This window comes from Pseudorasbora parva, chromosome 10 (assembly GCF_024679245.1).
Source record: "Pseudorasbora parva isolate DD20220531a chromosome 10, ASM2467924v1, whole genome shotgun sequence".
NCBI lineage: Eukaryota > Metazoa > Chordata > Actinopteri > Cypriniformes > Gobionidae > Pseudorasbora > Pseudorasbora parva.
The window spans coordinates 23,365,458-23,389,322 of NC_090181.1; the positions used below are offsets into that span (position 1 = coordinate 23,365,458).

Sequence of the window (23,865 nt, forward strand, 5' to 3'; positions counted from 1 at the left end):
AAACAAGACGAGCGCTGCTGCATCTCCCTTTCACACTTCTGCATCTCTCTGGCAGAGACAACACTGAAACGCAAGACATGGACTGATGGCACAACCGGACCACTGACTCAACACACTGAAGAAAACATCTCCAGATCCATGTGCCAAATACATGAGGAAAATAAAAGAGCAGAGACTGAAACAGTGAGAAAGAAAGAGGGTTTATTACCACACATAGAGATGCTGCAATATTAAACTTCTGCGTGAAACTGATCAACTGATCAAAAATTCTATACTATTTTGTCTAAACAATAATTTAAACCCCCCCCCACTACAAATAAATGCTAAAATTGATTTTGTCAAAATGTATATTTTTCAGAGTATATAAAAAGTATTCATTATGACATTTGCTAAATATTACATTTAATACTGTTATTGAATTATTATTATTATTGTTTAAATTGAAGTGAGCATTAGAAATGAGCAAATGTGGTTTAAAAGTAAAATAAAGGAAATAAGCATGAACAATTAAAAATCCAATATTGTATTGATATCGGTTGTTCGACAACTAATATCAGCTGGTTACCAAAATACGGTGCATCCGGAAAGTATTCACAGCGCTTCACTTTTTCCACATTTTGTTACGTTACAGCCTTATTCCAAAATTGATTAATTATTTTCCTCAAAATTCTACAAACAATATCCCATAATAACAATGTGAAAGAAGTATTTTTGAAATCTTTGCAAATTAAAAACAAAACAAAAAAAATCACATGTACATAACTAGCCATAGCCTTTGCCCAATACTTTGTTGAACAACCTTTGGCAACAATTACATCCAAGTCTTTTTGAGTATGACGCTACAAGCCAGGCACACCTATTTTTGGGCAGTATCACACATTTTTCTTTGCAGGACCTCTCAAGCTCCCTCAGGTCGGATCATCAGTGCACAGCCATTTTCATTTCAAGTCTGGGCTCTGGCTGGGCCACTCAATGACATTCCCAGAGTTGTCCCGTAGCCACTCCTTTGTAATTTTGGCTGTGCGCTTTGGGTCAGGATGTCTAAAAAGTTCCGACCGCGATACTAAACCGTACTGAAATCTAAAAAATGTGACACTTTAAGCACTGTTGAGCAGAATCGTAAACACCTCTGACTGGCCATTGTTCTCACGCGCTCATCAAATATGTCTGTGATAGGCATGTTTCGATATCAATTTTTCATGTTGTGATTAATTGCTGAAGCTTTTATCACAGTATACGATATTATCACAATATTGAAATAAATGAAGTTGCATAACAGCTTTAAGAACTATTTTTTTAATAACAATAATAACTGAATGTTGAAATACAATAATACAATGCATCAAAAATATATACAGCTCTGGAAAAAATTAAGATAAATCAATTTTAAATAGTCTCTTAATTTTTTCCAGAGCTGTTAAAGTACAATTTTCAAACAGATTAAAGTGCAAAAGAATTAGGCTATAAAGAACAACAGGTAACAAATTACAATAAGGTCTCATTATTTACATTTGGTACAGAAAGTATAATGTTTTTGGTCATGTTAGTTAAGAAATACTGATCAATGTTAGTTTCATCTGAGGTCCATTAAAAAGGTATTTTGTTATTAAACAGTAACTAAGAAATTAACATTAATTAGAATAATTAATTCGCTGTTCTAAAAACTTCACTAGCACAGTTGCTTTTGTTTGCGGGGTAAGCGCTGTATTCTGCAGTTCATCAGCGCTCTCTGCTGTCAGTGAGCGTGCACCTCAGCAGCACGTCTCCTTCACTCGTTCAAGTGCTTCTCATTTACATCTGATCGTGTGTCCCTTTGACACAGAATACAGCGGTGTTGAGCATTTATACTGTTGATGGGCAAAGTATTCTTGAGTGCATTATAAAAAATGTAATAATTGTTAATAAATTATTATTTATTATTATTATTTATAAATTGATATTTTTAAGTGCCCACGATAACAATATCGTGCATATTCATTATCGTGATATATCAAATCACCGAAAATCGGCACATGCCTAGTCTCTGTACATTGCTGCATTCATCTTTCCCTCGATCCCGACTAATCTCCCAGTTCATGCCACTGAAATACATCCCCACAGCATGATGCTGCCACCACCATTCTTCACTGTAGGGATGGTATTGGCCAGGTGATGAGCGGTGCCTGGTTTCCTCCAGACATGATGCTTGCCATTCAGGCCAAATGTCAAATGTCATTCAGATGTCTCATGTATAAATAACTCATATTTAATACTTAAAAAAAAAAAAAGAAATACTTATGCAGCAAGGGCATATTAAATCGATCAAAAGGGACATTAAAGGCATTAATAAAAATTATAATTTTACAAGGATTAAATAAACAGCCTAACATTTTTACTGACTCAAATTTATTTAAACAGTATTATACATAACTACTAAAAGGATACTTTTAAGGTTGAGTACCACATCCATTAACAAAACTTTCACTTGTCGCAATACACACCAAATTGAACAGCATCGGCAGAATGAGTCGAGATTCAAAATGCCACTTATTCCATTTGACCCCAGAGATTACAGGTGAGAGTGGCGGCTCTCAGAGTTACTTTAAACACGTGGAGTCAGCCAGCAGACACTTTGGTGCCCTGACAATCTGATTGTAGGCATTAACATCGACACCCTCATGAGAAAGTGGCACCCTTCCAGACGTTTATGTACGAGTTGCTTATAGGAGGTGTCTGCGCTCCACAAAAGCTATAATTTACAGAAAAATAGTCTTGTATCTGAGGGAACACTGTGCCAGCACAGGCTGTTTATGCACAAGGATGTTTAAATGAGCTAATGGCGACGACCACAGGGCTGTAATTTTCCTCCTCTGCAAAGCTGCTATAAAAACCTCAGCTAACGGAAGGATAACAAAGCGCACTCTTCCCTTTCTGCATCATTTACAGCCACTAAATCATTCAGAGCATTTCTCTCTTCTGAAGAGGAATCAGTTTCTCAAGTGCTCTAATGACATTATGTCTGTCTACTCATGAGGGCAGGATTTTGGACAGCGAACTGACCAACTTTTTTCAGCAGCTATTTTTCATGTCTTCAGGGTCACATCCTCCATTAATTATCATAATATACTGATATGATGATTAAGAAACATCTTAATATCAATGTTTAAAACAGTTGCCAGTTAACAGTTTATTTCGTTCTGTAAACGTGATAAAACATTTTCAGGACTTTTATTTGTAACTGAATAAAAGTTTGTCCCTTTTGATCAATTAAATGCATTTTGCTGAATAAAGCCGAATGGCTTAACACTAGTGGCCTATGACATTAGCTGTGTCTCATTTCGTTAAATTTCGAAGGCTGCGTCCTCCGGAGGACACGTCCTGTGTAGGATGCAGTATACAGAGTGTCCTCAATCACAATTAAATGAGACGTCCTTCGTAGGACACACAGGCAGGAAGTATCACGTTGCTATGCCAACACGATCAGCCTCATTGTGCTCTCACGCCAGTTATATGAATGAAAATGATTTATAACTTGAAAATGACTATGAAATGTTTCTTGTCTTGACAACAATGTACTGTTCTAAACGTTTAAAAAAGCACTACATTTTTGTAATCCTGTTTACCACAAATCTGTTTGAGGTAATAAAGCTTAAAAAGCAAAAACAAACTTTAACTACTTACATTAACACCACACCTACGCTTGCATGTATATCTGGCGGTGGTGCCGTTTTTTCATGTAATAAATAAAAAATGACGTTTGTTAACGGCAACGCAAAGAATTGTGGGTTATCTCCAGCCGTGAAGGATACTCCTCATGCACACCCTGAATTCCTGTGAAAGAAGGACGCATTCGAAGGTGGCATTTGGAGTGTCCTACTCACTTTTTTGAAATGAGACGGCCTTATGATGTATGCAGCCTTCAAATGCAACCTCCGGAGGACGCAGCCATCTGAAATGAGACACAGCTTGTGTGTGCCTGGGCTGGCATGCCGAATGGCTTAGCTCTAGAAATACACAATGTGTTTGTGGTGGAGGGGGCGTGGTTTTCGCGAGGTCTGTAGCGGGAGAGAGAGAGCAGGCCGAGGGGTGAGTAATTAAGGTCAAGTGCAGATGACGAACACCTGTCTCTGATTTCAGTAATTGGCGTGGAGAGACCGCATATAAGACGCTGCCGGGATAGAGAGAGAAGAGAGTTGGACTGGGATTTAGCTCGTGCTGCTGGAAAAGAGAGACAGCAAGGACTGAAACTGACAGAGTGATAAGAAGCGATCCATATCGTGGGGTTTTGAGTTTATGCGCCCTCGAGCGCCGTTGGCTTATTGTTTGAAACAGTCAAGTTTCCCAGTCAAGCTGACCCCGTCTTCTTCCTTCCTTACTACATACAAACCTTACCACAGTGTTCTCAATAACAAAATGTATATTACGTCGCAAGCTGATAAAATTAAGAAAAACAGTAACCACCCGATAGAGCATCATAATTGATCGTTTGATGTATCATTGACAATCCTAATACTTTATGGATAAGAGATTAAACTGTTGAGACGATAAATAAAAACAGGAGTGTGCTTTGACGGTATGCGCAGCTAAAATCAACCGCACAAGTTAATCAAAGCAAATAAAAACTTTGAAAATTAATTAACGAACCCTAAGTTACGCAAACAGAGCTAAACATGGTAACCCTGTTGAAAGCGCAAATGCTTATTTTCACTTTTACCTCTCTCATATTCATACATTAGACAGCTTATACTGTATGCCACAAGACCGCTAAGAATAACGCTTTGGTTAAAATGTTATGATTACTCATTTAATAAGCAAAACACGCAACATGCAATGAGATATGGAGTAAAGGTGTTCACTTATCTTAGACGTTAATTTCAGATGCATTGCAGGCTGCTAACAGCAAACCTATTAGCTTGCGCCATCTAGAGTTTCATGCCAGAACTATATATTAATTTCTTTATAAAATAAAATCCTATTGACCAAAAACTTTTGAAAGGTATATCTGATGTCATGCCAAGGTTAGAATTTTTTTTTAAGACCAGTTTTAAGACCAGCATTCAACAGTCCACAAAGCAAAGCCAACTGAAGTCTAACAAAGCTAAAATAATCTTGAAGTCCAGTTACTTTCTGTGACTTTCATTTTAATGACCATGCCATTACTGTCCTCCCATCCTTCCTTACACTCCTCCACTCTCATTTCTTTATCCAATTTAGCTCCCGTGCACCCATCTAGGTAAGAAGGGGTATCTATCTCTCTCCACGCAGAAGGGCATAATTAATTTTGACAAGCCCTCTGACTGACATTTGGCATTTTGTGTGGGCACACACATGCTGTCAAAGAGCTTTGGAGAGAGGAGAATATGACTTTACAAAGGGCACCTGTTCAAATGAGCAGAATGAGACATATCAATACATCACAACAGAGAGGAAACGGGCTGAATGTTATTACAACCCTTCACTACAAACATCTTAAGAAAAAGAAACGGCACACTGAAAAAAACCCAGCAGGAGAAAAATATTGTATCTTGCAGGTTTGGACTGTCAGATATGAATTGTGTGCATTGTTCAGAGTTTGTCCTCTAATGATGATCGTGGTGGAGATTTAGAGAGGGGAAAAAATGGAAAGGCGGGAATGTGCATCGGATGAGTGCACACACATCCATTAAAAGGTTTCCGAGCCATCACTCACTCTCTCTGTTTTTTTGGCGTTTGATCGAGGGGAGTAGGAGTGCATCCTGAAGGATGTTGCGGCAGGTTTGAAAAGCTTGTCAGAACTGACCCAATTCACCACTGTCCATTTCTGCGAGTCTCTGCAGAACCTTGCTCAAGGTCTGTATTATACCATCCACTGCTGTTTTAAAAGCTACATATAAATAGACTCAAGATGTAAGACCAGGGGTGTATCCTAATAACTGCCACTGAAAATTTGAGGCCAAAACTGGTTGAAAAAGCCAATAATCTGATCATTTTAGCACTTATTTTGAGATCACTGTTATTTGTAACCAATAATAATGTATAAATATAATATATAACTTCTTGACCATTTTTTTTTTAAATTAAAATGTTTATGATATATAAAAGCTCAAATCTACCGCTTTATTGTTATTGCATGGACAAGTTTATTATTCAGAATTTAACCCTGGAAGGCCTTTTAACACTAAGCTTAATTATTTTGTGAATTCTACATCATGTTAACCTCTATGCTACAGAAGTGCATCAGAGGTCAAAGGCGGCAGTATGATCTAAAAATGTTAAGAACAATATATTAATAGATGATCAATATTAGAACACAACCAGATCTTTGAGTCAGCACAATCTGTTCAATACATTATGGTCACACACGTACAGTAATGAGATCGCTCCTTAATCGCCCACCACCGGCTGTCAACATGATGATTATATGATCCACAGCACCAGAGAGAGAAAATTACAAACAAATAAATGATAATAAACAACGGTTCATTGACAAGGAACTCCACTTGGAGCAGATGGGGGAAAAAAAGGTTTCTTTCTTCATGGCTCCTAACCTGCCGGGTTCATTTTGATCTGTTTTAAACGTTCTGGCGCGGCACTGAGAGCCCAGGACCAAGGGAATTCACCCACATGATAATTTTATTTAATTGGACAGTGCGATAATTTCTGCACATTATGGTGACTGAAATGTGCCGATACTAATTATCAAAGAGAGAAATTAAGACAGAGAGCGAGAGCGAGAGAGAGAGAGCTTTGTACACACTCGAGAGACCATTTCCCATATTCTTCAAAAGAAATACCCTCCTCTAATCAGCACACACACAGGTCACAACTTTCCTCAGAAAACACACGATTGAAGGTTGAAGACAAAGGCACTTGAATGACTGGTATATTGATACATTTTATGATTTTACATGCCTTAAAGGTACAGGTGCCTTTTTGATTCTGAAGCCCCGTTTACACTAGTGCATTTTAGTTTTAACTTTTGCTATGGTTGGTTACGTCTGTCGTACACACTACTCAGGTGTTTGCGAAACTCGAAAATGCTGCAGACCCCATTTTAGTTTAGAGAGAGAGACGGGTTGGGGTTGTCCTGGCATGAGACATACTCTCAGTTCACACTTGTAGTTTGGTTAGTTTGGTTCGTTTTTTTTCCGGACCAAAAAACTAAAACAAAACATATAGTCCTGGTCCGCTTAGCGTTCACACAGGCATTTTTAACAGCAAACCTAAAGTTACCGAACCAAAGGCATAGGGAGACAGTCACAACGAACATTTAAAACAATGCTGTGCTGGATTAAACACGATCATTTTATGCGTATACATATGGCATTATTTTTACCAGCTGAGAATTCATGAAGAGCTCATAAAATGTTCAAAACATTCAAAACAGCAGCAGGATTTCCTCCGTTGTATGCAGAAACAGAGATCTGCTGCAAAAGAGACGACAGTTCTGTCATCTGTACCACACGAGAAGAACAAGGTATGCTTTTTGTGCATTTTTTCTAGCATTTTCGAAAACGTTGCTCGTCGGACCAAATATTGATGAGGCACTTGCCTCCTCGCTGCTCCACGTTTGCCCTCTAACATTAAAGTTACTCATTTTGGATACTTTTGGATACATTTTGGAATCGATATTTCCGCGTCGTCAAATCCGCTGGCTTGTAGCGTTGCATCTTGTGACATCCTCTTTTTGGTTTGTTTACATGTCTTTGGTCCATGTTGCTATCATATATCAATCGAACTGCACCAGATTTCGTTTGGAAGCTTGCTTGGTGCGCACCATGAACTGCACTAACCGAGCAATCGCACCAGGGTTCGTTTTAATCTAACCAAACATGACAAGTGTAAACACACCCTCAGTCTCAATCAAACAATTATGTTGAAGATGATTGAAGCAAATAAAGGTCATATTCTACCATTTTTTGGTTAAAGGATTTTATATCCAAGAATGTGTTAATTGTGTCGCACACACGGAACCATCAGGATGAAATAACTACAGAGATTAACTAATTTAACATCGGAGAAACAGCTACTCCACTGACAAAAAAAGTTCCAAGAATATTTTCATAACTTTAGGTTCAAAAAATGGTGAATGATTCAATTACCGGTATTGTGTCATTATGTCACTCCATAAAAGGAATGAAACGATCAAAACTTTCAATTCCTCCTTTCCAACCACCCAGCTCCTTTTTGCTGAATGAATTGATTGAATCTTGATAAAAGTAGGCGTTACATACACTTGAAAAAAAATGTGACTGATCACATTTTCAATTGGAGACCTGAATTTTTTTTACAGTGATCACTTGTAAACACTTACTTTTATCAAGATTCAATCAATTTTCAAAGACTAAAGTCAATATAAATCTTTTTCCTCTTTGAACAGCCTTTTCACTCAACAAAAATAACATTCCAGAATTAAATTGGGTTGCAAATGCTGTTTCAAGATTCTACAGTCAACTACTTTCTCTCAGACTGGTACAGTTGTGCCTGTAGGTATAGTCTTTTATTGACCTCCTGTAATTGTGCGCCAGCCCAGAGGTCAGGATTATTTCAGATTGAAACCGTAAATAATTGATCTGGCTTTGCTGAGGTCCGAGTGCTGCTAAGAAGTAAACCAACTTATTTATGTAGCACATAACACTGATATATGATTTTATCGGACTGGACGTGGCAGAAACGGAGTGTATACAGATCCTCTATTCTCCCCCTTCCATTAAAATGTTAATGTGGACAATGAGGTTGATAGTTTATTAACACACACCAATGGAAAGGAGACCAGATAAGGGCAAAGAGCAGGTTGGAGAATCGTAAAAAGCATAGGGGTCAGATGTACACAAGGAGGAGGAGGGAGGAGGTTGTGACGTGTTGCATTTTATTTTATGATGGTAAGAAAGGAACCAAGAATCATGCTACTCAAGGGTCAGAGTGAGTCGGTGTTCGGACACGCTGTGCTAACAGTAGCTTGCATTTGAGTTTCGAGTTTGCCACTATAGATGAGAATTACAAGAAAACAAGATGCCATTTCTTCACAGATCATTTCTTGCCATTTATCTCCAAAGCTGTCAGCATTAAATGCCACTTAAATAACATTTATTTACTGTGAGGGGCCCGTGATAGAGATCAATTTCATTTAAAATGTCAATTTGATCATTTTCTAAAATTACCAATTAAAGATATATCCTTACATTTTCCTCAAAAAAATGCTTGAGTTTTTATTTAGTCTTCATTTTACAGTAAATTATCTGAAAAATCTTAAAATAAATGTACTTGCAGTATAAAATATTAAGATTTGTTGTCAGACTTTACCTTGAATAAGTCTTTTGACTTTTTGAACTGGCAGAACGTTTTTTAAATAGTTTATATTTAAAACAGAAGAAAAAAAGGTAAGAAAAAATAAATATTAAAAATGTGTGATTTCAAACAACTGATCCTTTCTTTTAAAGTGATTTTTAAGCTGAAAAATAATATATACTATAAATATAAATAAAATACTAAAGGGAATTTTTATTGTGCATGAAATAAAAGTAAACATTTTTACTAAAGTGCAAGTGCTTTACTTCCTCTTTAAAAAAAGAAAAGAAAAAAAGTGCATTAACCTGCAGTAAAGGAACAAAATCTTCAGAAACATTGCGCCTTGGTGTGCGCACAGGCATTGCAAGTTCGAGTCAGCTCATTTCCGATCCTTTTATCCCTAATCTCCTCATCATTTCCAGCCTGCTCTCAGCTGTCATTGCCAATTAAACATGAAGAAAATGTTAATGCCGGCTTTTATGGTCTTAGTATTCTTCCTTAAGAGTGTACTTTCTGAAGAGGACAGGATAAATAATCAAACAAGCCTGAGAAATAGTTGGGGATCATCAATAAACACAAAACTAGGACACTTCATGTCAGTTTTATGTACATATGTGATCTATCAAATCCCAAATATGCCAAACAGCCACCATTGCACACCTCCCTCTCCGTTAGGATGCTTCTCTTCTCGTCATCTCTCTGTAGCGCTACATTGTTCTTGGCAATAAAGACATTTGACGTGCGAGCCTCCTCGCCGCCCACCCTCTCGATCTCGCTCGTTCGCTCCGTTTCCGCGGTTACCAGTCGCTCTGCTTGGTTATGCAATGCACGGCGCTCTCAGGCTCCGAGACGGGACCTATAACCACACGACTGCCATCGGCTACGGACAGAGAACGGCAGGGTGGGGAGCTCGCAGCCGCAGGTCACCAATCTCATGAGCATCCGGAGGCATTTGCGCGCATCTGTAGCGCTTCTACACCCACAGCAAAAGAGGAGCGCAAAAGAAGAAGGGAAAGAAATCGCGGAGGAGGGAAAGGAGAGAAGGTGGGGGCCGGTGTTTGTTATAAATGCTGAGATGCCTTACTTTCAGATGCTAAAAGGGTTAGATAGACAAGAGTGGCAGCAGAGAACGGAGAAGTGTGTGACACTAAGAGGGAGGGGAGAGAAAGGAGGGGAGGGATTTTTTAAGGGGGATTTTGGTAAAAGAAGAGAGAGCATGGGAGAGGGAGGGGAAAGGAGAGCAGGGAGCGGATTTCTCCGAGCCCCCCTTGAATGAAAGGTGTAAGTCGTTTAAAGCTAAGAATAAAAAATAAACAACGCTGGGAAGAAGGATAAAAGAAGAACTGAATGAACGTGGAACAAAAGCAAGGGATGGTGATACATAAGGAGGCTGGAATACTGACACAGAAAGAGCGAGAGAAAGCCAAAGGGAGAGAGATAGAGAAAGAGAGAGAGAGCGAAGGGGAGGGACGTTGGGGACTGAGATTGTTGTCTGCGTAACGCACACGGCTCAAGGAGATGCTGTTGTAGACCTACTCTTTTTCCTTCTTTCTTTCTCTCTCTCTCTTGACCTCTCAAATTCTTTTTTCTCCTTCTTTACTATCTCGGGGACATCAAGTGCTCTGCCAGCTGGCCCTCATGTTGCCGTCAGCCCAGATATGCCTCTCCTGTGATGAGCCCACAGCATGCTGGATCTTCCTCCAGATCTCCCACGCCGTAGGGTAAGACTCCCCGTTTTCTCCCTGTACATTCTACGTTTCTCATCTTGCTTTCTCTCCACCATTTGTGTTAGTCTGTCTAAATGCTGTATTGTCCACTTCGCCGAACTGTATGTTCGGCCCGAAGCTGCTTATCGGGGTTGATGTTCTGGTGTCTAGCTGCAAGAACCTGGACGTATATGCTTCAGTGTGCTCCAATGAATGAGGCACCATGCTAAACCATAGGCTAAGGAAAGATGGGACGAGAAAAGAGATATCGTTTAATGTGCGTGGCAGAGGCAAACAGAGAGTGGGAAGGTTTAAACGTACAGTAAATCATCTTAGCTGCCGAGTGTCGCCCTGTTGTAGCAGCTCCGCAGGGAAATATCATTTTCTGAGGGGGAAATCCATCACAGAGGTGGGGGGGGGGGGGGACATCCTCTTTTGTGTTCATTACGCCACACTCGCAGCTGGGCAATCAGTTGAGAGAGAAATCTCACCCCGTGCCGCTCCACTAAGCGCTCGTCTGGCCTCTGGATGAACGCTTCTGGTGGCCGTCTGAGAACATAAGGGGGTGGATGGGCCGCATGAAGGAACGCAAAGAGGCTTCCATATCTTGTTGATTGTTTGTCTCACGTTGCTCTCCACAGATAAGCACCCCGGAGACTGAGGTGGGGGGGTCAGAATGGGGACGACCACCGTCAGCATAGAGGAGGTTCGGGCGCTAGAGGGAAAAGAGGAGCGAGAGGAGTCCATCTTGGCTCTGCTGGGGATCATTGGCACCTTCTTAAACCTCTTCGTCATCGTGTTTGTTTACATTTACACCACTCTGTGAGAAGGATCCACGGGTTGGAAGCAGGTGAAGGCGAGGTCCAAGGGAGATATGACAGCAGGGTTGATGTCTCAAAGAGAAGAATATGGAAGATGACACTGGGCTGCTCGGGACGGGGAGAGTGACCTCTGACCCCATGCGGATATACATCGACGCGATGGACGTCTGCTTAACGCAGATCTCTGGACCCACAGTGAACAATTCTTGGATACGCCAGATTCCTACCCTTGCGGGACGTGATGATGGGCCAAGAGATCTATCATTTGCCTGGCTATGGGAATTACTTCGAGCACTGCCTAGTTTCGATTACAAGGACACATGTATGCAGATAGACCCTATTGGTCAAACACAAGAATGTCATAGGGCAACAGGACAACTCCCTCCGAACTTATCCACTAATAGAAAGAATTCTGCAATAAAAAGGAAAAATTGGAATTATAAAATATTTTTCTATTAAGTTTGAAATGCTGGACCTTGTGGAGGACAGGCTGTTTGGTGACATTTGGACACTTTTTCACTACAGTTCCTCCTCTCTGACTGGTTGAGGGAAGACGAACAGACAAATATGAGTGTGTGTTTTCTCTCTGATATGAGTGCGGTGTCAGACACGTTGTTTCTGTGCAAAGGAAAATACTTTTGTATCAATACATGATTACATACTAGATGTACTGTGCCATAGGGAATCTGATCAATAAAATGATATTCTATGAATCAGGATGTTGTGAATGCGTAGAGAAAAATGCTTTATTGCTTTAGCTACATTAGACATCATGTTACATGGACATCTTGTTTCAAGAAGTCCAGAGTTGACCAATCACGTATATGCTGCCCCTGCACGTCTATGAGTGTGAGTCATGCTTTTGGGTTTTTGAGTGCTAGTAGAGCTCAGCGCACCATAAGGAGAGGCTGGCGAAACAACAAACAGTTGCGAAAAGCTAGAGAGAAAAAAAGGGAGGTTGAGGCAGAGATGGTTACTAGGTATTAATCCTCTATTTTCATCTGTCTGTCCCAGTTGTGATGGAGGTGTTTTTAAGCCTTCTGAGATCACAGAAGTCAATTTTCATGTCACGTGCGATAGAGCGAAATGGCTGATGGGAGCTTCATGCATGAGAATGAGGCATCAGAATGCCCTAAACAGCCTCCGACTTACACCCCAACCCCCCAAACAAATCAAATACAGAGGAAAATGTGTGCATGTGATTGATTTTTTTGAGTGTGTTTGCCCTCTATCTCAGTGTGTTACTATACATCACACCCTAAATGTGCTCAGAAAGATCAGCCTTTGGCAATGTTATCGGGGCTTTACGCTTAGTCTCAGGTCCCTCTGTAAATTCCAAAGCCACAGGGCACTGCTGTAATAAAGGACTGTGCTGTAAATCAGCATGTACCTGCAGGGCTTATCATCAAATACAAATCCCCATTACAATGGCTCTTTGTAAACCAGCTCTCAGACCAGAGTAAAACCCCTCTACCTGCACTCAGATCAGTGTGAACTCTTTAAAACAGTTCTTTAGGAAAGTAAGTCCATTTACATGCACTTTAAGTGTTACATTTCAGTTGACTAAAACAATAATTGGTCTTTTTAAATGTAATGTAAAAGCTTAATCTGACTGATATCGAACCATTCAGTTTTGTTGTGCCAGAATAGTAAGACTATCAGACATAGCTAATATGATTGTAGCTCAGTTTTTCTCCCGCATGTACACATTAATCAGACTACATTTCACCAAAAGATAGAGGTGGCGTGCATTTAATTGCATTATGTCACATAAACTTGGAAATGCCGATAAAGACTGTAGCTCAATTATAACTGTTCATGTATACGTGCTCAGAGTAAACCATCTACATCAGCTTTAAAATCAGTTTAAACCCTCTTTCAGATTAAATTAAACCCTCTACACCTGCAAGAGGCGCCTAGGTTCCTTTGCCAATCCTAAGAGCTTAACAAAAACCTCAAATAAAGCAAGCACTTCCAGCTTTTTAATGGGCATGGCCTTCTGACATACACGTATGAATAAGGAACTTATGATTCAGTTCAGATACAGCTTTTGAGGAGTAATGCAGGGGGATGTGTGTGTCCTAGGGTCAACAATCCTGTGCAAGCCCCCTGTGTGAGGTTACACGTGACACAGTGGTCAAAGGCGCATGAATCACAAATGCTTTATACATCTCTGCTCTTTACAGGCAAGCACATAAACACAGAGACATGCTCGCACACATGCACACGCACAAAAAATGTTTGACTTGATGCTTGACTTTGGAGTTGAGCTGCATGATTCTGGATAGATTGAGAATCTAAATGTTTTTTCCCCCAAACAAAGACCACGGTTCTCCCACGATTCTGAACAGACAACTAAACAAAATAACATGTTATTTACTGGAGGTTCTAAACAAATGTAAATTGATGCCCTCTTTAAAGAGTTTAATGCATATAAACGAATGATTCAATGAGTCGCTTATAAAAACTTCACTTGTTTCATAAGTGGATGATTCAGCGTTTCTGAATTAATCTCTTGAATGAATGATTCAATGACAAATCCATTTTAACAGTCACTTGTCGCCACCTAGTGGGTGTAACAATGTAATTGATACAATCTTTGTTTGAAGCATCAAGTTACTTTCAAATGGTGATTTGCCCTATTTTGATCACTTCCGTAGACATCAGTATATCCTAACTATTAACTTTTATCCAAGTACTTCTGTATAATATAAAGATTTGTAACAGAAATAACAATACTGCGTTGAAAAGATACTGTGTTTAACTGTTTGTGAATAGAGATTGCGATCTTTTAATGATTAATCGTGCAACTCTGGTCGGGAGACAAGTGTTTGACATTAGAAAGTTGCTAAACTAACAGTGTGATCCTCGAATAAGCATAAAACTACACAACTAACACAAACATAGATCAACATTTATATTGCCTCACCCACCAACTTTTTTTTCTTTCTTGAGGGTGCATCACAATACCTTCTGGGGTTGCCTACTCTGTAAAGAACAGGCAACAGCAACCTTTGAATTTAGCTGAAATTAAAGGAAGTGTATGTAAGATTGTGACCAAAACTGGTACTGCAATCACTATCCCCTTTCCCCCTCCCCCTTGACTCGAGGTTGCCAGAAAGGCTCCAGGATCCAGCAGGAACATTGTAGCTGCAGCTGTGGTAACTAGAGCAGATCTGGCAACCCGGATGCCGAAACACTACTGACTTTGTGATTGGCCGATAGGTGGAGGGCGGCGTTTCAGGCCAAAACATCAACATGTCAACATTAATATCAGTTGAGGGCTGCAACAACAACTTTTAAATGACAATATCCTGGCCAGACTACTGTTGTCAATGATATAAGTATTTGAAATTAACACGATTTCTTAATGTCTAGTGATATATCAGGGCCATTTTATGATTAATTGAAATAAATTTCTTAAATACAGTTCCTTTAAGAGGCATAATTAGATCCTTAGTCTACCTTTTCAAAAGCCTCAACATTCAAAAGCGCACATTTTTATGCCTTCAAATGTTTCAGTAGGCAGACTACCAGATTTTGAAACTAAGCAATGGTGAGGAGATGAATATAAATAGTGTTGGAATAGACAGGGAGCCATGTTGAGAGGGTGGGAGAAGAGAGGAACGAGAGAACACCGTGATAATTTCTGTTTACACACAGGGAAAAGACTCTAGCACCTCAAAAACCTTCCCTACTTAATGAGTGCACCACGTCAGCACTGTTTCACACGAACACGCGCTAACATTACACAAGCTTACAGCATATGTCAAGGGTGCCGTGTGTAGGCGAGTGTGATATCCCTGTAATGAAAATAGCTTTCAGGGGGACTATGAAATAAATGGAAATAAACACAACGTCGAAGAGGAAATGCATGTCATACAGAGCTGCATTAACACAAAAGCTTGACCTTTTGTACACAAACTGATAATACCAGGACTGAGAGGGTATCATTTTCTTGGGTTTTTTTCATCAGCTAGCTAGCATTCCGAACGAATAGATATGAACTAGGGATGTGCTAAGATTAAGTGTGTCTTATAGTTATCCGATGGCCAATATCCAATATTTTTCATACTATACATACTAGTTTGTCTAAATAAATAAAAACAAACAAAAATCAATTGTTTCAAATGTTTAAAAAAAATGTACACTTTAAAACTTAATTTTGACATCAGATTTTATGTCAAACATCAGTTTCAGATTCAATCCCTCATTTTAATTAGGTTGTCACTCCTGAAACTTTGCAGTGTGTACTTGGCAGCATCATTTTATTTCTTTCAAATTATGTATGTTATATAGACCAAAGAGTTTCCTTTAAGCTGATATAATTTCAGTTCAGCCACAGCGCAAACCTGGTATAATCACTGCACAATAAATCAATGTTGAAAAGAACAGCATTTATTTTAAAAATAAATCTTTTGTAATATTATAAACTATAACTGTCACTTGATCAATTTAATGCATATGTAAAATTATTAATTTGTTTAAAAATATATATCTTACTCACCCTAAACTTCTGAACAGAAGTGACTATAGACCAAAAAAAAATCAATTATCTCTAATATAATTTCATAACTAATCATGCATCCCTAATATACTCTTCAATCACCTTCACATAGGAGTGACAGCAAATTTGCCCCTCTCTCTTCTGGCTGATCTAAAATAAGCTTTCTTAAATCCTGTTATCTTAAATAGTTTACGTTGTTATCGTTCACTTTCCAAACACAAGTGAAAAGGGTTCATTTCACACAATTACAACATCCCTGTCCCCCCAAATTATAATAGTACAGCCCAAATCTCCTCTCAAAATCTTAATGTAAATCATAATTCTTGAATTTTCAACCGAGAAGCAGCGCAAAACAATTTTTGTAATATTCATCAACAGCACCGTCAGATTAGCAAAAAGTTATGTAAAAATATGCAGATGAAGTGATGGGAGTCGGGAAATGAAATGGGTTTGATAATACCTCTGGGGAAACAGAAAGGATGCAGCTTAATAATGTTTGAGAGAAGGTATTAAACGAACGTGCCGGGTGGGGAGCCAGAAGAAAAAGGGGTTTGGACAGCTGGAACCTGCGTGTGCCAGACCAGACCTCACATCCTCAATGAAAATAAGTGTGCTCGTGGCATCCACATACATAAAGAGCTCTATACTATAATCTTGTACTCTTTGTTATTTGTCCCTTGGCTGTTTCTTAATGCTTTTTGGAAGCAGCAGTCCATCTCCTCTCATCTCTTCTCTCTCCCGTTCATCAGGTGGATGGGGTGTTATTACAGCAGGGGTGATCTGAGACACTCATTTCCTGTTTCACTGCCACAGAGACGACTAAGGATCTCAGGGCACAAAATACACACTCTTTGTGTGCGTGTTTCTCTCTCGTAATCTTTTATTGGCTCAGTTGTTCACGAGAATGACCAACTGCTGCTCCCCCTGCTGGTTGTGCGTGTTTAGAGAGCAAACGTTTGTGTGTGTGTGTGTTGTTCTTGTTGATTTGAGTCAGATACACCATGCCAATGTAGGGTTGAAACCTCCAGCTGATATCCGGAGCTAATTACTACACTCATCGTTTTATCGGCGCTTATTTAATTAAGCCGGAGAGAAATAAACACTCACAGTGCACGCACACACACAGTGATCACACAACACCAACACACACCGCTGTCTGGTTCTCTATAGCAACAAAGTAGTGTTTGTTCATGGCTCTTAATACAAAAGGAAATACTCAGTTTAACGAGTTCATATTAACTGAGATACTACAGGCAATATTTTGGCTATATTAAAAAAAAAAAGTAACTAGAGACTACAAGCAAAAAAAAAAAAAAAAAAAAACGACTATTGTTTGTCAATTACCTCTACGTAAAAGGCATGCTAGCCAAAAAAATTGTTTGTACCAAAACAAATTCTGCAATCACACAAATGACTAATTCTGTACAGCTTCAGTTGGAGCAGTAATTTTACTTATTCATGTCATTCCAAAACTACATGACTTTCTTTAATTCGTGGAATATAAAACCTTTTTGAATATTGTACTGGTGGTCACTTTTTTATTAGAATGAATTGGACTGGAATTTTGAAGCTTCAAAAAGGACACAAAACACCATAAATGTATTGTAAAGGTGGTCAATACTAGGGATGTGGACTATGGACGGTATGTGTGGTTTTACCATTTTAACTACATCTATGAACAGTCAAATCCCATATTGAATGCCATTAAAATTGGTCAGGTGCATGATGTGCTTGCCTAGCATTATGATCATTGTATATTAAACTTAAAGGGTTAGTTCACCCAAAAATGAAATCAAACTCCTTTCATCTTCAGAACACAGTTTAAGAGATTTATATTTATTCCGAGAGCGTATGGATGTGTAGGCACACTATACTGTCCATGTCCAGAAAGGGAATAAAAACATCATCAAAGTAGTCCATATGTGACATCAGTTGGTTAATTAGAATCTCTTGAAGCATCAAAAAAATCAAGGGGGTAATCTAGCACTCGGAAAGCGTTCCACCCCTAGGGGCTGCCATTGCTAACCAAGCCATCACCTGCTGTTAGCATCCCATTGACTCCCATTCATTTTTGAGTCACTTTGACAGTGAATAACTTTACATCTGAGACGTTTAAAGACTCCATTTGTCCATTGTTTATTTCTAAAGAAACACGACAATGCATAAAAGGCTCCGTTACCTTGTATCTTACACTATCGGCCTGTAGAAGCTGTTTTTGTAAAAATAGGCTAACTATTGCGTCATAACCAAAGCGACTCTGTCGCACAGTTGAGAAATTACCGTATAGACCTGAGACGACGCTCGCAGGCAATCTTTTACTGTCTATGAGACAGTCAGGGGGACGTGGAGACAAAGTCTGATAAAGTCAAGGGGGAAGAATGGGGAGAAGCCAATAGTGAGCCAAAAGCAACGGGAGAAAATATTTAAACAACGTGATTCAGCTTTCCCTTTCTACAACTACTAGAAGACCTACAGCTGTCAGACAGGAGGCTCACGTCACATCTACGTCGTCAAGCTCAGTCTGAGCCTGCGCAGTTCGCTCAGCCATCAGGAAGTGAGTGCTCCTATACTGACATCACTTAACGCCGTAGAAGGCAATGGGATAGCTCTGTCCATTTCTTGTACTGTCTATGGAAAAAATGCGTGCCGGGGGGCGGGGGGAGGGGGGGGTTGCACCTGAGACCCGTAGTGACAACTTGTTTGACAATTGTCAGACTCGCAAAGATGGATTGTGACTGGAGTGAGGACAGTAGTTTTGCAACAGAGCAGTCATCCAAAGTAGAGGACTTTTCTCCACCACCTTCACCTGAAGTGGAGGAGGGTGAAATGTCTGTAGACACGGAGCCTTATCAATCGAGCCGCTGGCTCAAACTGTTTTAACTCCCGATGCCGACGATGCGTTCATTCATTCATGCTAGCGAAGCAGCAGCAAGAGAGAATGAGATCACTAACTAATCTATGAACACTGAACAGCCATATCCTTATACTGAATGCCACTAAAAAAGCTCAGGACCAATAAGTTCAAACCTAATAGCTTATTACAACAGATTTCCTCATATTAAATATTCCTCATGCATTAAAGAAAAGTTAGACTACATACGTCAGCAGTCTAGCACGTTACGGATTTGTTGTTCATTACCACGGCAACCATTTGCGTGTCAGGGTTTGTCTGAAATCGTCTGAAGTATGAAAATTATCTGTAGACATGACGGGCGGCAAAAATATCAGAAGAAAAGCTTAACATGTACTTACAACTGCATTACTTATCTGTATTTTCTTCATTAGGATGTTGAAAGCAAGTGAAGAGAAAGTTTCATTCATAATGTTTCTACTTCATTTAACATGAACGCTCATACTGGACTGAAGCCGTTCTCATCATGTGATCACGGGAAAACTCAGGGCGTGGTGAGCTCGTGCCAGGGGCGTAGATAGTGAGCCGTTGGAAGTACCATCCTACGTCACGAAGCACCACAACGTCCAATAGGAAAATTCAACTGCAGTAGCCACCGTTCAACCTTAAGTTGGCAGCACTAAGACGTTTTTACACCATATATTATAGAATTAAAACACTTTATACCCAAATGTCAAAATATTTACTCTAGTCAATAAACAGCATTAATAAAGCCCCAGTCTTGCAGATCATTAAATAAAAAAAGTTGGTTTAGGGTTTAGTTACCCTTTATGTGTTCACTTGAGCAACACTAGCCATTATAGACATTTTTTTCCAAATCAATAGGCAGCACAAGACCAATAAGTTCAAACCTAATAGCCTATTATAAACAAATTTCCTCACATAAAAGTTAGTCCACATTAGTCAGCACATTAAGGTATATTAGTTTATGTTACCACATTATCCACTTGCGTGCCTGGGTTTGAACTTGCTTCTTTTGTATGAAATGTATCTGAGCACATGACGGGCGGTAACATCGCAAAAAAAGCTTGGCGTGTACTGACGAATATACATTATTTAACCACTTACTTTCTAAAATCAGCTCAAAATATCAAACAGTCTGACACAAACATCATACACCAAGCAATTCTCTGAAATCTGTCAACTCTTCAAATCTGAAGACCAGGAATTTTGGCAACTAGCATTGACTACTCAAGACTGCAAATCGGGGAAAAAATCTAGGAAATCAATGAAGTGTATTCCAGCATTTAATGTGATAAACAGGCTGTTATGCACTGAGCTTTACACCCTTCAATTCAGCAGTTTTGCAGCCGAATCATTGAGTCGAACTCGAGAACCTAATCAGTTCGACACAGTTTTGTGAGCTGGACCAAGAGATTCATTAAAAACATTCGATTTAAATGAACGATTCAGTAATGAATCAGATATCGCTTCTTGGCTCATGAATATTGTAGTTTTAATTTAATTAGTTTAGCTGTTTTTTTTGTTTGTTGTTGTTGTAATTTTGGGGCTCAACCACCTCAGTATAAAAAAAGAATTAATCCAAAACACAGGTTTGGAACAACATGAGGATGTTTAAATGGTTAGACCATCCCTTTAACTTCTGAGAACAAAAACATGGTTGACAGAAAGAGAGAGAGAGATAGCTCAGGAGAGACAGGGGCTCCATCTGCTGTCTCCGTACACAACAAGGCATGAGGTGGAACGTATAGCATGTCTTTCTCTCAGGCACACACACAAATTTAACTTAGTCATGTTCAAAATCTTCTTCAACCACATTAAAAACTGTGTTCACTTAACGCACAAAGTAGCATCCCAAGTGTGGCACTTGTCCTACCTGAGTCATTGCGCAAGTATGAAGACATGGCGGGAATGAGACAGGACTGGCTGAGCAGTTCCTGCAGGACAGATGGCAGCAGTGAGCTGCTGTGACCTCTGACCTCTCCCGAGAGGGTCTCACCAGATCCCATGCAGCCCGATGGGTTGATATAGCTTGCCAAAACCTGACAGAGACGCAGAAAGTACCATTACACATCTTGACAGGCGTAAAATCGAAATCTCACTTGCAATATTTCCACACCCCCACACACACACCTGTAAAAGGCAGGTGACGTGCTCCTCCTCTAGACGTTGTTTGGTCAGAGCCTGCTCAACATCCCAGCCTGACGCAGTGGAGCCTGTCCCAAAGCCTGTTCCTTTGGCCCAGTACAGCTGCTGTTCCTCTGTGGTTCCACCGACATGCCCGCTGGAAACCTGCGGCTGGAGAACAAACACACACTCAACTCCAATCCAAAACTCCAACTTCAATTGTTTCACACACAACCAATAACTCAACCATACCTCTCAGGGTTATTCACCAATAAAGCCAAAATTTAGTTTTACATTAAAGATAGTGTCTGATAGCACAAATTAAACAGGAAGTTCATGCTACTGTCTCTAAGACTTTTACATGTCACCTTTTGCCAATAATTTTCACAATTTTGTTAAAACCTTTCGAGTCGGCAAAACATTTAATGTTTTGAAAGTGCCCTCTTATGTTCACTAATAACTAACTAAAACTTTTTTCTATTTGAATACATTTTAAAATATAATTTATTCCTTTTTATTTATTCCAAATTTCAGCAGCCACTACCTCCAGTCTTCAGTGTCACATAATTCTTCAGAAATCATTCTAACATGCTGATTTGATGTTCAAGAAGCATGTCTTAAGATTTTTTAAGTGTTGCAAATAGCTGTGCTACTTACTTTTTTTCAAGATTCTTAAACAAAAAGTTCAAAAGAACAGATTGTTTTTATTTAGATAGAAAACTTTTGTAACATTTAAGCATCTTTGCTGTCACTTTTGATCAAAGTAACGCATCCTTGCTGAATAAAAGTACTAATTTCCTCAAAATGAGACAGACAGAAAGAAAGGAAAGGATGCGTTTCCTAGTCCTAGCTCGGGCGTTTGATGTTGATCGTTCCAGACTTGACGTCCTGCTGAAATGTACTGCTTTCTCTAAAGACTGACAGCATGTCACAACATTATGAGAGGAAACAATGAGATCAGAAGCTGTGCATCAGCTAAACAATAGGGTAGTAGCATGGTTAAAAAGAAAACCGGAGCATTTCTTACAATGAAACACTTTCATAACTAGCTGTCACTGCATAGTTTGTACTTTATTTTGGGTCGAAGGAGCAGAGGAAGATAGGGAAATAGTTGCAGACTGAACTTGAAACTGCATAAACAGTTTTAAAATAGTTTGAAGATCTGTAGTGATAAGACAGATGGAGGGACAAATAGGAGAATGAATGAAAGAAAGAGCAGAATAAATGCATGTTGACCGCAGTGCTCTTCCTCGGCTGAGAGCGAGCTGGTTTAATATTTGCTCTGCCAATACTTCTGCTGCCCCAAGGACACCCATTATGATTCTGACAGGCCACTGGCTACCGTTCAAATTCTCAACCCTGAACCCACCCCTCACCAAACTATAAATCCACACAAACACAGACACACCGCCCTGCGCTGACTATCGTTTATGCGCTTTTTCCCCCTTAACTCTTTCCCTGCCAAATGCAAAATTTTCTGTCATTTGTTAGTAAACGCTTCCAGGCCAAACACAGAATTTTCTTTGACGCTAAGGGCCGCTATTACGCATCTTCTATATGAGTATTGAATCTCCTGATCAAAACATGTGAGGCATCATATGTAAACAGATGCATATGTAAAATAACATGATCATCAACATTAAACATCAAATTTTGTTACTGAATGAAATGTGGACCCAGGACGAGCTACAGGACTGTGTAAGCATTAGGGGTGTTGACGGACTCAATCTACTCCATCTGAGTTTGATCATCGCTCTGAATCTGATCTGGAAGTAGTTTTTGACAAAAACATGATTTTCTCTAGCCTAGAAATCTAGACGCACCCTAGCGGCAGCAAATCTAATTTGCCGCGAGTGTCGTCAAGCAACTCTCAGTTCACTTCTGAGCTGTAAACGGCAAACTCTGGTCGCACCAATCACATTGTGTATAGAGTCGTTGGGCGGGGCTTAACAATGTCGGCCGAGTTGCGCGTGCTTCTAGTAAACACAGAAACAGGCGAACGGCGGTCTTTCGAATCAGCTTTGACCGCGACTTGGAGTTAAGCTTTTCTCGGCGAAAAGAACGGCACTGAAGTCATTCTTAAAAAGGGAAGATGTGTTCGGAGTTTTGCCGACCAGATACGGCGAATGTTTAATCTATCAACTAGCTCTGCTTCACCTTCGTTGCTCTGGCTGGTTATAGCGATATCCAATTGCGTGCACGCCGTGCAGAGGGAGTTTGAAAGACAACCGTTTATCCCGCCCCTCGGATTGAGCCCTGTCAATGGTGAGTTTCCAGACCAAACATCTTGATGTGGGTCTGGCTTGTCAGACTAGATTTTCTCAGCTTTTTGTTCAAAATGTTGATTTTTTAATGAAACCTCCCCATCAAGTGTTGATAAAAAAGAAATGCATGAATAGAATAAAAGTTTTTTTTTTTTTGGGGGGGGGAAAACTCAGCTCTTTCTTTTGATATAATGATTAAACTAAATATTCTATGGGCTATTACATTTAGATGAAAATCAAAAACCCTGGCAGTGATAGGCAACTTTTTTTATTTTATTTTTTTAAACGCTGCCCGGGAAGAGTTAAACGTTGGAATTACTTT

General features: G+C 39.7%; 1 protein-coding gene and 1 long non-coding RNA gene across 2 annotated transcripts in view; one reads left to right on the forward strand and one right to left on the reverse strand.

The window, feature by feature from the left end:
- Positions 1-23,865, reverse strand: part of birc6 (baculoviral IAP repeat containing 6) — a 138,609-nt gene that overhangs the window by 28,520 nt on the left and 86,224 nt on the right. The window contains exons 65-66 of the mRNA XM_067455590.1: positions 21,286-21,450; positions 21,029-21,194 (exon numbers count right to left, since the gene is read on the reverse strand). Of these exons, the coding sequence (XP_067311691.1) occupies positions 21,029-21,194; positions 21,286-21,450 (331 nt within the window). The remainder of the gene's footprint in view (positions 1-21,028; positions 21,195-21,285; positions 21,451-23,865) is intronic.
- LOC137090655 (uncharacterized) lies at positions 10,307-12,486 on the forward strand. Its single transcript, XR_010907937.1, has 2 exons — positions 10,307-10,967; positions 11,594-12,486. It is a non-coding gene; the product is annotated as an uncharacterized lncRNA (long non-coding RNA).